Source organism: Halyomorpha halys, unplaced genomic scaffold (assembly GCF_000696795.3).
Source record: "Halyomorpha halys isolate HHAL.00 unplaced genomic scaffold, Hhal_1.1 Scaffold723.1, whole genome shotgun sequence".
Lineage (NCBI taxonomy): Eukaryota > Metazoa > Arthropoda > Insecta > Hemiptera > Pentatomidae > Halyomorpha > Halyomorpha halys.
Window position 1 is genome coordinate 492,810 of NW_027110197.1, and position 13,962 is coordinate 506,771.

A 13,962-nucleotide genomic window follows, 5' to 3' on the forward strand; every position below is an offset into this window, starting at 1 on the left:
ATATCTGCATCCTGAGGTAAACTTCTCTGCTGTGGTTGTCCTACAAATTGTCTAAAAGTTAAAAGGGGTGACACCAAGTAATCCCAGACTATGGTAAAATATACAGAATTGGTCAAATACAAAATTAAAAGACTTCTTTTTGTCAGATGAGCCATTATGAAAGTAAAGAAGCGACAAGCACTACTCGAAATACCTATTGGTGGGTACGAAGTTCATACTTTTTCATAGGTTTCAGGGGGAGACATATCTCCTTCGAATCCTCCTCTGCATACATCACAGGTTTGAAGACACTGATGACTATAAGAAATGATCTCGACAATCTATAATTTAACTAAAATATATATGTAATATATTTTAAGTTCCTATGTATTTTTAACACTAATAGTCAATGAAAGCAACAGTAAAACATATAGCAAAAAAGAGAAATAGATCAATATATTTTTGACAAATTTATTTAATAGTGAAAACCTAACTGGTCAAACTTTATCTGTCACTTATGTTGAAATGAAGTATGATGATTCTTGGAAATATTTAGACAAGCTTAACATTCCTTCTCAGCATAAAAAAAAAGTAATTTGATTAGCCTATAATTTTCCACAATTATAATTTACTTTTCAGATTTAGATTTATTGCAAATACTAATCCCACATATGATGAAATGTATCATTCAAGTAGTTGTATCATATGTTCAAAACATGCAGGGTACTGAAAGTCAAATCAACTTAATAACCAGCTTCAAATGATTTTGTAAATAAAAATAACAATGTGCTATGAAATAAAATTTGCAAAATATAATTTATATTTATTGAAACAAAAATTTTCATAAGGATAAATGTGATTTTAAGATAAAAAATAGATTAGATCAACTGACCTGATCAGAAAAGGTTTATAGGTGCATGGATAATGTATGTACACTGATATTCTTCCTAAATATCCTGTGAGTGATAATTTGATTAAGAAGAACAAGTTTGTTAGTATAATACATAAAAAGGTTTAATCATAGGTTAATTTCAAATTTCTTTTAAGAGGGATTATTCAGTAGGATATTTATTGGTAATAATTAAATGTTTTAATTAAAACAAAATTTACTCATTAAAACAAGAGTAGAGTGTAATATTTTCCAAAGAATATTTAGTTAAAAAATAATGGATCTTTTTACCAAATCAGCTTTAGAAGTTAAATAATTACAGGCGATATGATAATTTATTATTTTTATTTTTTTATTGGTGGAAGTATTACCATTTTTATATAAATAAATTTTATATAAAATTTGGAATAAAAACAATAACTATCTTAAAAGTAAACAAAAAAGTGTCAAACTTATTATTTTTTTTTATGCTAGTTTAACTAAAGCCCAACTATGCTGTACAATGGAGTTTTCAAACTCATTTAAAAAAGAATCCCTTATCCTCATATACATTTTGGTAGTATGATGATATGATGTACTGTAGACAAAAAATGCCAAAGCCCACTTAATTTATTGGATACTTAAGATGGACATTACGTATAGATGAAGATATCCCCATGTTGGAATGACACTTGTGAACTAGTAACAGTATGATCTAAGCCTGTCTCGAATGGAGACATTAGACACAAGCAGTACCAAACTTTTTTTATTATTTATCAATACCCACATTATAAAATTAACTAAATTTTTATTTAAAATTCTTGAACATTAGAAAAAAATATTCCCTTTATAATATAACTCAGTACCACTCTCAGCTGGTTAATGGTGTCAAACCAGAAAAATTTAGGTTCAGGGATTTAATCCTCCTTGACAATTGAATAATTTTTTTTTTAACTACTCTCAAGATATATGTCCCATTTCTTTCTCAGCTTATAATGCAACTTTAAATCTGCTTTCATTACATGCTGATTTCATTTCATTTTAATAACATACACAAACATATTAGAAAAAATATGTAGGGCGAAAGATCAGATGAATAGTGTGGTTGCCTTAATACCTGGAATATAATGGTCGGCCAAATTTGCACCAATGTATACATATCTAGTGGACTTGTCTGTTTTTTTAATACAATGCATCATATATAAATTTCATTTTACATGCTCATTTTTAGTCGACAAAACTTGATAGACAATGGTTTGTAAGTGTCTGTCTGTATAATATAATATTTGAAAGTAATATTAATTACCCACTATTAAATAAATACAAATATTTGATTTTAGAATAATATTCAAAGAAAAATAAACTTGGATAAATTTTTCTAGAAGTCATCTGGAAAGCAAGTATAGTAACAAATTCTTAAGGAAGGAAGATGGCTATTTGAGCAAATCAAAACCATTTAACAAACAAGATTACATAAACCTAATAAACTATGAAACTCATAGTTTCTCAAGAAGAAAGAATCACTGGCAAGAGAATGATAAGATAGATCAGTTTGAAACAATCTTTGAACCCAAACTCTACTTCCTAAGTAGAAATATAAAAAATGAACTTAAAAACAGTAATAATAATTTAAGTTCAGTAGATAAATTTTACAAATCTAAATACTATAGATCTGTAAATACTCTAAAAGACAGAAATCATGCGTACTCATTACTTCTACCAAAGTTAGCTAAATTTAATTCTTTTAGTTCATATAAAACAGTAACAAGAAATGCAACAGACTTTAAAAAGCACAATAAGAGACAAACACCCTTTAAAATATGGATTGAAGAATATAACAATAATGAGAGGAGAAAATACACAACATATATTGAAGTAGACAAAGTCACGACCCCATTTTCGAAAAGTAGAGTTGAATCAACCCTTTCATATGAAAAACAAACAAAAAAACCAAATATATTTTACTGCGAACCACTATTGAATATTCCTGTTAATAATGATAAAAAAAAAATCAATATGGCCCAGAGAAATTTTCCAATTGTATTACCAGTGTTTAAATGGAAATCAAAAAAGGAAAAAAATGATGAAAAAAAAAACCATGTAACAGTGATTAAATATGTAACTATACATTCTGGAACAAAAGATCATATTTCCACACATAGAATACAGATAAATAGACCTAAATCAATCATGGATAAACTGAATGAAATAAATTTGGATGACAGATGTGAACCAAAGAAAACTACTACTATAGAAATTACTAAAAAATATTCTGAAAAGTTTTGTGGAGTGGAGACAGAGACTCCATTTATAGAACCTACGACTACAAAACATTGTAAAAATTATGGTGGGATAATTCATTGTCCCAACTGTAATAGGAGACTAAAGTACAATATGGAAATAATAAGAAATATACAGAAACCCACAATCTGTCCTACTACATTCACATGTTATTAATAAGATTTATGGAGATAAAAATTGAATTTAAAATAAATTACTGATTTGTATTTTTCACCTTTATTTTTATTCATTCTATGCTACTCATCTAACTGATTTATTATAATTGTTTAAATTAGATTCTTATGGCTAAACATCTTTAAATCGAGCAAACATGATTTGTTCCATTTTCCTCAGCCATGTATAGGCCATTATGGAACAAAATTTAAAAAAATAATTGCTAATGAGTACACAATTATAACAAATTATTATATTGGAATTTAATATGTTAACATATAATAATCTAAATGAAATTGATTATTTTATTTTATTTTGTTACTATGTAGGAGAAAAACATCCAATTTTGATAACTCAATGATCTCAGGAATAAATTCAAATCACAATTTTTTTAAAAATTTTTTAAGACCTAAAGAATGAGAATGACAGCCTAAAAAATGAGATGACAGCATCACTTCAGTTTAATGTTAATCTGATTCCGATATCAGTTTGGCTTTACTTAACACTATTTTCATTAACTCATTCAATAACAGAGTCAAAATTTTATTTATGTTTGTGTCGCTTTCTGGTAATCATGGAAAACCTAGATACAAAAAGGCAACTTTGCAGGCTAAACTAATAATTGAAAGAGATCAACTGGTCCCAATGTGTGAGACCGAAGATATGATATCCTGGATTAATACAAGTGGATGCTTAAGTCAATATTTTGCATGACGAGAGAAATGATAAACCGAAGATGATGTGAAAAATAAAAAAATATAAAGCTGTCAAAGGGAAAAGAGGTGCTACTAAACTCCATCTAGGAATGGCCCAACTTGACTTGTTTACCCAGGGATTTCTAATAAACAAATCAATGTGCAATTAAAAATAGCTTAATCATGATTAATATAAGTGGCGGATGTTTTGATTATAAGCATGAGCACATCTTCCTCTTAACTATGTAAAAGAATAGTTATTTTATTGTAATGTAAAGAAATATAAAATATTTATTTGATATAGATATATTGAAATTTATTTGAGTACATCAACAAATATGGAACACCTTCATTCTAACATAACTGGGCTCAGATGTGAAGAGGGAGACGTTGCATGTTGGTGGTGCAACTGACTGCTATAATCGCATCCTATACACATTTCAGTTGTGCTTCTGGAGTCCTACAGTTGGGGTGCAAGGATTTATAAAGGAGCTAATTCAGTGAACAAAAATTAATTTCCAACTCATGCATAAGTAATTTATTTCTACTATATCAATTAAACTTGTTAAAATTAAATAAATTATCAAATAATGATGCAATATATAAACAGCCGTTTTAATGCTAACTAGTTGATTGGAAACTGCTGGCTTTATATTGAATTAACACTTTGACAATGTGTTATCAAGCTGTGGTGGCTTGGCATGTATGACAATAATGTGTTGCCAAGGGGGCCATTTTTTTAAGCTTGCCTTCAGAGTGGAAGGAAGAGCTCTAGCAACTCCCTTTCACCTTGGATTGTCCTGAACCATGTTTAGAACTGTCCTAGCCATCCATAGCTCAGATGGTTGAGGCACAGGTCTTAGCAACCTGAGAAATGCTGGCTCGAATCCGGCCTGGGGAAGGACTTTTTTCATTTCGTGGCAGTCCCACAAAAGAAAACACTTGACCCCATATCATGGTTAGGATAAGTTGGTCACCTCTAGATAATCCTCCCCCTACCCCCACCAAATGTTAGAAATGACCAGGAATGAGATCATAACAAAAACTACTGTCCTACCTTTCACCAGTTATGATCATTTTGGGTTCTGCTGCCTTTCAAGATTTTTATACTCCTTCAAATTTTTTCATTATAAAATTTATTTCTTCAAGTATATACATTTATTTACTTGCGTATTCTTTTCTTTATATAATTCCAATAACATTGTTTACATGTTCAAAAGGTTTATTTTTTTTTTTTTTTAAATATTACATTGTTTCGTACTATTTCATGTTGTCCAAATGTTTTATAAAAAATGTGGTGATATGCAGTTACTTTCTACAGTCCTTAATTAGTAATTTGGTTAAAAACCAACAAAACATTCATGCAAGAGATTGCATACATGGAATTTAGTGGTACATACACTGTCTTCATGCAGAGATGGGCAAAAATTAGCTATACTTGAAACTAATCGCTAATTTTTGCCCCTTATGGTGAAAAAACAGGTATTTAAATTTTATTTGGCTATATATTACATCTTATACATTATATAATGCTAATTTAAATTATAAAAAATAAACAAAAAAATCATGCTCTTTAGTGGTTCTTTCCTGGGAGCCCAAATTGTTTAACAGAGTAGTTAAATAACTGAACCAAGTCATAATTTTTTCTTTATTCTTCTATAACAATATAAGATGATTTTACTATATACTGTTCTATTTTTTCAATGAAGCAAAGAAAATTATACTATCCATTATCTCAGTGCCTTCAAAAACGATAAAACATGGAACCAAAAGTCTTCTTCTTTAGCTTCCCTCTCAGCCTAGAGGAGCATTTAGCCGGAAATTCCATTCTCCCCTATATCTAGCTAGGTTCCTCGCCTGTCGGAAGTCCTTCCCCCCACCCTACAGAGTCGCTCAATGTAGTCGAGGTATGACATCCTAGGACGGCCCCCTAGGTCTTCTGCCATCTGGAACATAATCCATGGTCTTTAGAGGTTCTCTATGGTCGTCCAACCTGATAACATGTCCAAACTATTTTAGCTGACAAATTTCCAGAAGCTCTTTCATTGGGGCTATCTGCAGTTCCTGATGAATCCTTTCATTGCAAACTCGATCACTCCTTGTTTTTTTAATCGTCCTTCAGATAAATTTCATTTCGACAGCGGTGATTCTGCTCTTCTGTTGGTCTGTTAATATCCAACTCTCCACTCCATACAAGAGTATGGGTAGGTATACAGTCTTGAAGATATGTAGCTTGCTATCTTTGTTAGCTTTTCTCTTTTCTGCCACAGTGTTACATGTCTGGTAGTAAACTGCATTTACCTTGTTAATCCTGTTATATATTTCTATCTACCTTTTCAGATCCATCTATCACCGTAACCAGGTATGTTAACTCTGTCACCACTTCTAATTCTTCCCCATTAAAGCATATGAGGATATCTTCCTTCTTTCTACCTACTAGGAACCAAAAGTCTTCATATATTCAGCTGGATTATTTGATAGATATGGACGACAATCGTGGGACTAACAACAGAAAAAAAAATTCAGCCCATTTTGTAAGCCTTCGTCAGGGCTACAAACCAAGTACAAAAGTAAAATTTGTACGAACAAATAGAGGCTGCAGAAGTTTTATGATGATGATATTTATATGAAGATGTAAATGATTTAATATTAAATGCCATAATGTGTAGAGCTTTTATAGTGATTCCTCACAGACATATTTTTAAAAACTAGTAGCTTTTCACTTTTCTTGCTTGAGAGTGTCATAATGATTTTTCTTACATTCTCATTTCAAATCATTTCTCAATGTCAAATTCATCATGGAAAATTTATAAATCAATAAGATAAATAATATTTTTTTATACTTATGTTCATTATTTAAAAAATATACTAAAACATTTACTAGTCAGATATTTCACTACATAATAATGAATAATCAATAAATAATACAAAATTGTAAATCAATGACAAAAAGTTATAGTTAAAAAAAGTTATCGATGACAAAAAGTTATCGCACAAAAAATTTCGAATTCGTGTTTTCGACAGAAATACCTATTTTGAGGTCCTGAGTCGAAATGGCCAAGTCTCACAAAAGACAAAGTGAGTGAACAGTCTAGCTTGACAACAAATAATTTAACAAAACTGAAATTACTTTGAATGACAGCAAATTATTTCATCAAAAGCAACCTACCGGAAGTGCCACTTTGTATAATTGATTATACACTTTTTGTTAGGGTTTTCTTAAAAACGGCACAATCAATTTTGATTAAACTCAATAAATTAAAGTAAAATAAAGTGGTCTTTCATATCAGCTAGGTCTTATCCTCATTAAAATAGTCTGACAGGTTTTATATGTGAATTAAAAAAAAAAAATCTCTAAAGTACCTTAAATTTTATTGATTTGAAATAATTAACAATATAAAGTTTTAAACTAGGAAAAAAAGATGGAAAAATGTAAACTATAAAAGAATATGTTAATCAACTTAAGGATATAAGAGGAAAAATATTTTTTCTCAGCTGAAAAAATATTTCCAGAAATAAGAGTAACAATATAGACGTATTATATATCATTGGAAACCAATCATTTTAGAAAAAAAAATTATATTTAACATAGAATGTTGTAAAAGGTAATGGAGGATGACCAAAAATGCAGATATAACATCTGTTCTAACAAGAGTTAAACTAGAGGAGTGCATGCGCAGGTTTGCCAAGATGATCAATCTTTTTATATCACTATATTTATTAAATAGTTCTTTATTTCACTTAACCTTCATTAAATCATTCTTAGTATTTTCAATTTTGATTCTATAACAATCTAGCATTGAATAAATATTAAAGAGCAGAATTTAAATTTTAATAAACTGTTATATTTTTGCCTTACTTTTGTAGAAGAACAATGTTAAACTATTTGCAATAAGAAATATTGTTAAAAATACTTTTCTGAAAACTGTTGAAATTGAAGTTAGTCAATTTATCAATTGAAAGGCTCATTCGGAAAATTAGTACCCAGAAGTATTGCCATCAATGAATGATATAAAAATACCTGTTCAGAAATGAGTGAGGATTAATTTCAACTGAAAGTAGTGGAGTAAGTGAAAGATGAGAGATGCACACCAGATGTTTAAATAAATAAACAGTAAGTTATTTTTTTGAATTACAAGTTATTTATTAAAGACGACTGTCCATAAAGTTAAAAGTGACAAGTAGCAAGACATCAATAAAAGTTCCAGAGCAAACAAGCTAATACAAGACGTTAAGAAGACTAAAACTAATGTCATTGAATCTCCCTCTCTATTTAAATCTAACCCTGGACCCCTTAACCTTATTCTGAACAATACTCCTACCTCACTCCATACATCAGTCAAAAATCTTGAAGTCACTTTTGAATAACCTTTCTTAGAAACCACACATCTCTCTAATCTCTTGCCAAATCATAGTAACTTTCAAGCAATTCAATTATATCAGCTGTCTTCTTCCACTTAGAACCCATCAACTCTTTCTCCCTTAGTTTTCGTGATCACCATCAATAAAGACAAACCCATAATAAACTTAGTTGAAGAGGCTCTACCCTTTCAATCACTGTCAATATTGCCTAGGATTCTACCTATACCAGATTATAACTCAGCTGTCTTTCTAATCCAACAGAATCTGCAATATAAATCCTTGGTTAAATCCTATACTACCCCATATCGTTATTTTAAAGAGGGCATTGTGGGAGACAAAATGATGCAACATCATAACACATAATTTTCTTCTGATCTAAGATAATCATATATAAGATACTTCACAAAATAGCACTGATTCTATTCACTCTTTGATTATTTTATCATGCACGATTTTAAACAAAAATTGAAGGAACTGAGTTATTCTGGATACAACCTACTTAAAAAAATGGTTGATTATTAAGAATAATCTTAAATATATATATATATAACTTTAAATATAGAAATTTAACTTTTTTTCCAGAAAAAATAGCTGTCTCATTAGGAAGATAAAATGCCAACTCTTAAGTATCTTAGAATCACCGAAATAAAGCAAAATAAATTAATGTTAGGATTAATAGGAGGAGAAATAAATTACATAAAAAAATACTGTGTTCTTAAACCATCCCCTAATCACTCATAATAATTCCATGACACTTGTTTTAAGCCCTAACCACTTCTAACATCTATTCTACACAAGGAACTAAAGTTTTCTGTAGTGAAAAATTGGAGAGATTTCAAATATCATTTACAGACTAAAAGTCTTTCCATATATATCTGACATTTCACAATAACTAGACTCATAATCGAATTAATCCATTTAGATCTCAAAAGTAAAAATCAATAGGTCAGAGAATTAAAGCCAAGAAAAGTCAATAAATGTATAACTAACTGATCGACAAGGGCTGCCAGTCTGACCTTCTTTTCAACCAAAAACATTAACATCAAATTCATCCACCTGCCCTGATCGATCCCACTTCCCTCTACTATAATTATCCCTTAATCATATTAAATTTGAAGATAGTATGTCAACAATGCCCTGGTAAACAGGATAAATATTAAAAAATTGTTCTAAATGAACCATATCCCGGAATAATGAAGCTATTTTTCATTTCACTCATTAAAAAATGTTCCTGTTCATAAAATTTACACAAAATAAAACATTCATTGTCACAATTATACTTTATATGCTATCTACGAATTCAGCCCAAAGATTCCAGAATCAGGCTTCTCCATAAGGATCGAAAGTCCTCCACAACATGAGATTATAATATTTTGTGAGATTGGAATATTCATATAATTACAATATTTTGTGTATAAATAAATCAAATTTAAAAATAAAAATTTTATTTACATAACTTACTTATACATACAAATAAATTTACAATTCAAAATTGCAGCTATGTTGGTTCAGGTGAATGTTTAGCAACAATATCTAGAAGTTCTTGGATTTCCTCTTCTGTCAGTCTATCATCATAGTTGTTAATTAACTGGAACATCAGAGAGTCGGATTTAATGATAAAAGAAACAAATGAAAATAGAATAAAAGAAATGCCCGGTTGTGAAACTTGGTAACTGAAATTTTTCATTAATTGCAGTTTTTGGCATCATCAGGCTGATTTCATACATTGTTGAAAGAATCATTAGGAAATTTGTTTTCTAACGACAATAATGTTGATATTAAGTTACATCAAGTAACTATTGGTTGAAGGTAAAATATTGAAATTAAAAAAACAATTTAGCATTGTAAAAGTTTTCATTTTTGCAGCTACCATGTTTTACGACCGAACAACTAAAATGTTTGTTGATACTATAATTCCAAATGAAAAGACTCCAAAGCTTGAGCAGCATTGCCATTTACTAATAGAAATAAGACTTTCCTGTTTTTCTAGGAAAATTTGAGAAAATTTTTTGAGAGTAAGAAATTATTTGATGTAAATGTTTCTCGTTTTGAAATTAATCCAATATCAATTGTTGAAAAGTAGTATACAGGGAAATTGTTTCATATAAGAGAATATTAATTTATTTTATGATCATATTGAAAAGATTATAAAAAATTTAATTATAGAATGCTTCCAATAATTATCAGACTCTTTTGTTCCAGTACAGTAGGGTTCCCAATAAAGATTTATAAAAAAGACTTAAAATATCAGAGTGACTAAAGCTGGTCTAATAAATAAAATCTTTGAGTTACTTAGTAAAATTCTGCCATTAGAAAAAAAAAAAATAATAGTTTAATAATTTAATTATAAGGTTATCTTAATGGTTTTAATTTTGTGTTGTATAACAGACCAAGAAAAAAATCTATATTGAGTATGATCTATGACCCAAACAACATTTTATACACAATTTTTAGTCTTCTTTTTTTATTTTTATATTGTCGAAAGTTTTAAAATAATATTTTGGTTCATACTAATGCACTCTATCAACTTATAACTAAATATTTAGGTTTCTTTAATCATTCATACAACATTAATCCTATACAAGATTTCCATTATTAATAGATGAGACTCTGAATCTCACGGATGATAGAAGATTTATGGAGTATAGGGAATATTATTTATATCAGACATCAGCCAGGTTCAAATCCTGACATAATAACACCAAATGTTCTCTCAGTAAAAACTTTCTAGACTGTGACAGAAAAGGAACTGTAGTCTAATAGACCACTTTTGTCCTAACTCAATAAGTACCTGACATCAGCCAGAAGATAAAAATCAGCCATTGCCACGAGTGCCACATTCAAGTTGCTCAACTGATTTATGTATAATACAAATTTAATTTAACTTAATCTAGTTTTATTCTCTACATAAATATTTCTTGTTATTTATCTTAATTCATTATCTATATTTTACTCAAACTTTGGAGGAATAGTGTTGTACAGGGTATCCTTCGTCTCAGAGAATAATAATTTAAAAATACATATAGAAAAATATTTAAATTTACATAATCCTGCACTTTTGTAAATATGTATTTCTCCAAAATTACTGAAATAGTATACATTGTAAATATCTAAAAATTGAATCAAAGTATAAATGGTTTATGATAATTAAATAACAGACTATAATTAAATATTGTCATTACCAAAGAAAGTTCTAATGATGTCCTTGGAAGAGTATTGACTATCATTAATTTCTCATTGTAGGTAAGTTGTACTTTATATTCAAGAAGAGCAGACAAAATATCACGAACATCCTTTTCTGATTGTCCTACATTTAAATTTTGCAGATACTGAGAAGCCTTAAAAAGCAAACAGCAATCACAAAATTAGAAATACATTACAAATAGTAAACTAATTTATTTAACACAATCAACAAACCTAATTAAAAGTAAATTTGAAAATTATGTTATTAAAGTGAGATATTAATCACAATAAAAATACAAATCCTAAAATATGAGTATCATGTTCTTTCTTTTATGCTACTGATTCTTAAAAAAGTGTGACTGTTAATTACTGAGGTTCACAAGAACAATACTATTTGATTGCCGAATTTGGCTAATGATTTGGTATACTTTAAACCAGTATCCTTCGAATTTATATACACCAAATGTAAAAAAAAAACTTTCATGTAACAAAAATTTGCCAGTTTTTCAAGAAAAGAAATTAAATTCAGAAATAAAAAATCAACTAATAATGAAAATGGAATCAAATAATAACAATATAATAATTTAAACATATTATAGATGGCATAATTTTAACCTTTTCTTATTTTTATTAATGAGATGAGTCGAAACATATGAAATATAATATACTAGTGCATGAGGCAATTCAATATTAATTTTCTTCTAAATAACTTCAATGTATTTCTCTGAATGCTCAAAAATATTTTTTATTCTATTTTTGAAGAAACTGTTAGGGTTTAAACCAATAACTTCTAGAAATGAAAATTTTAAATATTTTGGTATTTAGAAATGTTTCAAGTACTCTAAAAAATGTATTTGGTTGGAGATACGTTAGATGAATATGGATGGAAAGGTAGAAAATTAATTTTTAGATTACATAACGTAACATGCTTGTCAATTGAATTGAAAAAGAATTCAGAATCAGAAATTGGAGTTTTACCACATCCAATATTTTTGTCAGAATTGTCTCCAACTGACTATGATTCTGAATGAAAACAGAGATTATTCAAACTAGGGAAAAAAAGTTTGTTGGGCATTTGGAAACATTTAAAACAAATAAACATTCTGTAAAGATCAGTTCACAATAATGTGTCCTTATAATTCTACCCTTTCTACTCCAAGGAACAAAGTATTCACCTTGAAAACTTGGAAGGTTCTGTGTATGCCAAGATTATTAGTAAGAAAATCCTCTATTGGTTAAATGTTACTTCTAATGTTCAAATGTTTTCTTTTAACCTCATTGGATGAAAGATTAAAAATGGCAAAATCAGAATTATTACTCTGTCAGTTGGAGTCGTTTATTAAACATAGATTGATATTTTTTTCATTATCCTACCACTAACATACACAGTAAGGTGGATCTACACATTTGTGCCAAATCCAAGACTTTTTCAAATTCTTGTATAATAAAGGAACCAACAAACACCGGTTTCAACACTTTTGTGTATTCTTATGACTATTGCATCCAATTAACACTATTTTCATTATAAAAAGGAACAAAATAAAGACAGGTAAAAAGAGCTAAAGTTATTAGACTAGATTTGAAAAAAAAGTTATTTACACCAAATCGATAAAATTTTAAAATATAAAATCGTAAACTAGTATTATTAATGGAATCAGAATGTTAGGGAAATTCTTTACCTAACTAAAACACAAAGAGTACAAATAGTTATCTGTTGTCAGTTTTAAACAATAATAGCTGAACTGAAATGTGGGGATGCAGCTTCAAGCGTCCCTTTGATTTATGCCCAAAAACCATCATCCAACAGGTCGGCCACAAATTCAAAGCAACTTAAACCAACAAATCCAAATAACCCATCAACACGCTTGCACACATGCTAATTTGACAAGTGATAGTACCTTTAGATTTTTAGAAAGAAAATGGAAATTATCAAGTAAGTCACTATTTTATAAACAATACCATCCCTATAAATGTAAACCCTAAATGAAAGAACATTAACTTTCTAATTTTGGTGTGTCAAATTCTCTTTGTTTTAACCTCAAAAGAAGATTAACTAAATAAACTAAACTAAATATAATATACCTCATATACTACAGTCGCAAGCTGATTTCCTGATTTGACATTCTGTTTGGTTGAGGCTTTCAATTCATCAAGTAATGACAATACCTGAACAAAAAAGATAATGAAACATACATCATTAATAACAAAAGAATATGGAAATAGTTATTCATAAGATTCAAAATGATAGCTTTATGTTTTGATTACAGTTCTAAAGTTTTAATTTCACACCTCTAAATAAAATTAGATGACCATTACAAACAAGTTTCACAATGTACTTGTATATAATACTGAATCGAAAACTATTTTCCAAAGAAAAATGTTTATATAAAACATATATATATAAATCAATAGTTTTTATGT

At 28.8% G+C, this 13,962-nt stretch overlaps 1 protein-coding gene and 1 long non-coding RNA gene across 2 annotated transcripts in view; one reads left to right on the forward strand and one right to left on the reverse strand.

Annotated features, from left to right (window-relative positions):
* Window positions 1-722: 722 nt before the first annotated feature.
* On the forward strand, window positions 723-3,361 carry LOC106685667 (uncharacterized). Its single transcript, XR_010843686.1, has 2 exons — window positions 723-937; window positions 2,230-3,361. It is a non-coding gene; the product is annotated as an uncharacterized lncRNA (long non-coding RNA).
* A 6,425-nt stretch (window positions 3,362-9,786) lies between these two features.
* Window positions 9,787-13,962, reverse strand: part of Polr3I (RNA polymerase III subunit I) — a 5,205-nt gene continuing 1,029 nt past the window's right edge. Inside the window, exons 3-5 of the mRNA XM_014428486.3 lie at window positions 13,624-13,707; window positions 11,541-11,696; window positions 9,787-9,946 (exon numbers count right to left, since the gene is read on the reverse strand). Coding sequence (XP_014283972.1) covers window positions 9,857-9,946; window positions 11,541-11,696; window positions 13,624-13,707 — 330 coding nt within the window. The 3' untranslated portion in view covers window positions 9,787-9,856. The remainder of the gene's footprint in view (window positions 9,947-11,540; window positions 11,697-13,623; window positions 13,708-13,962) is intronic.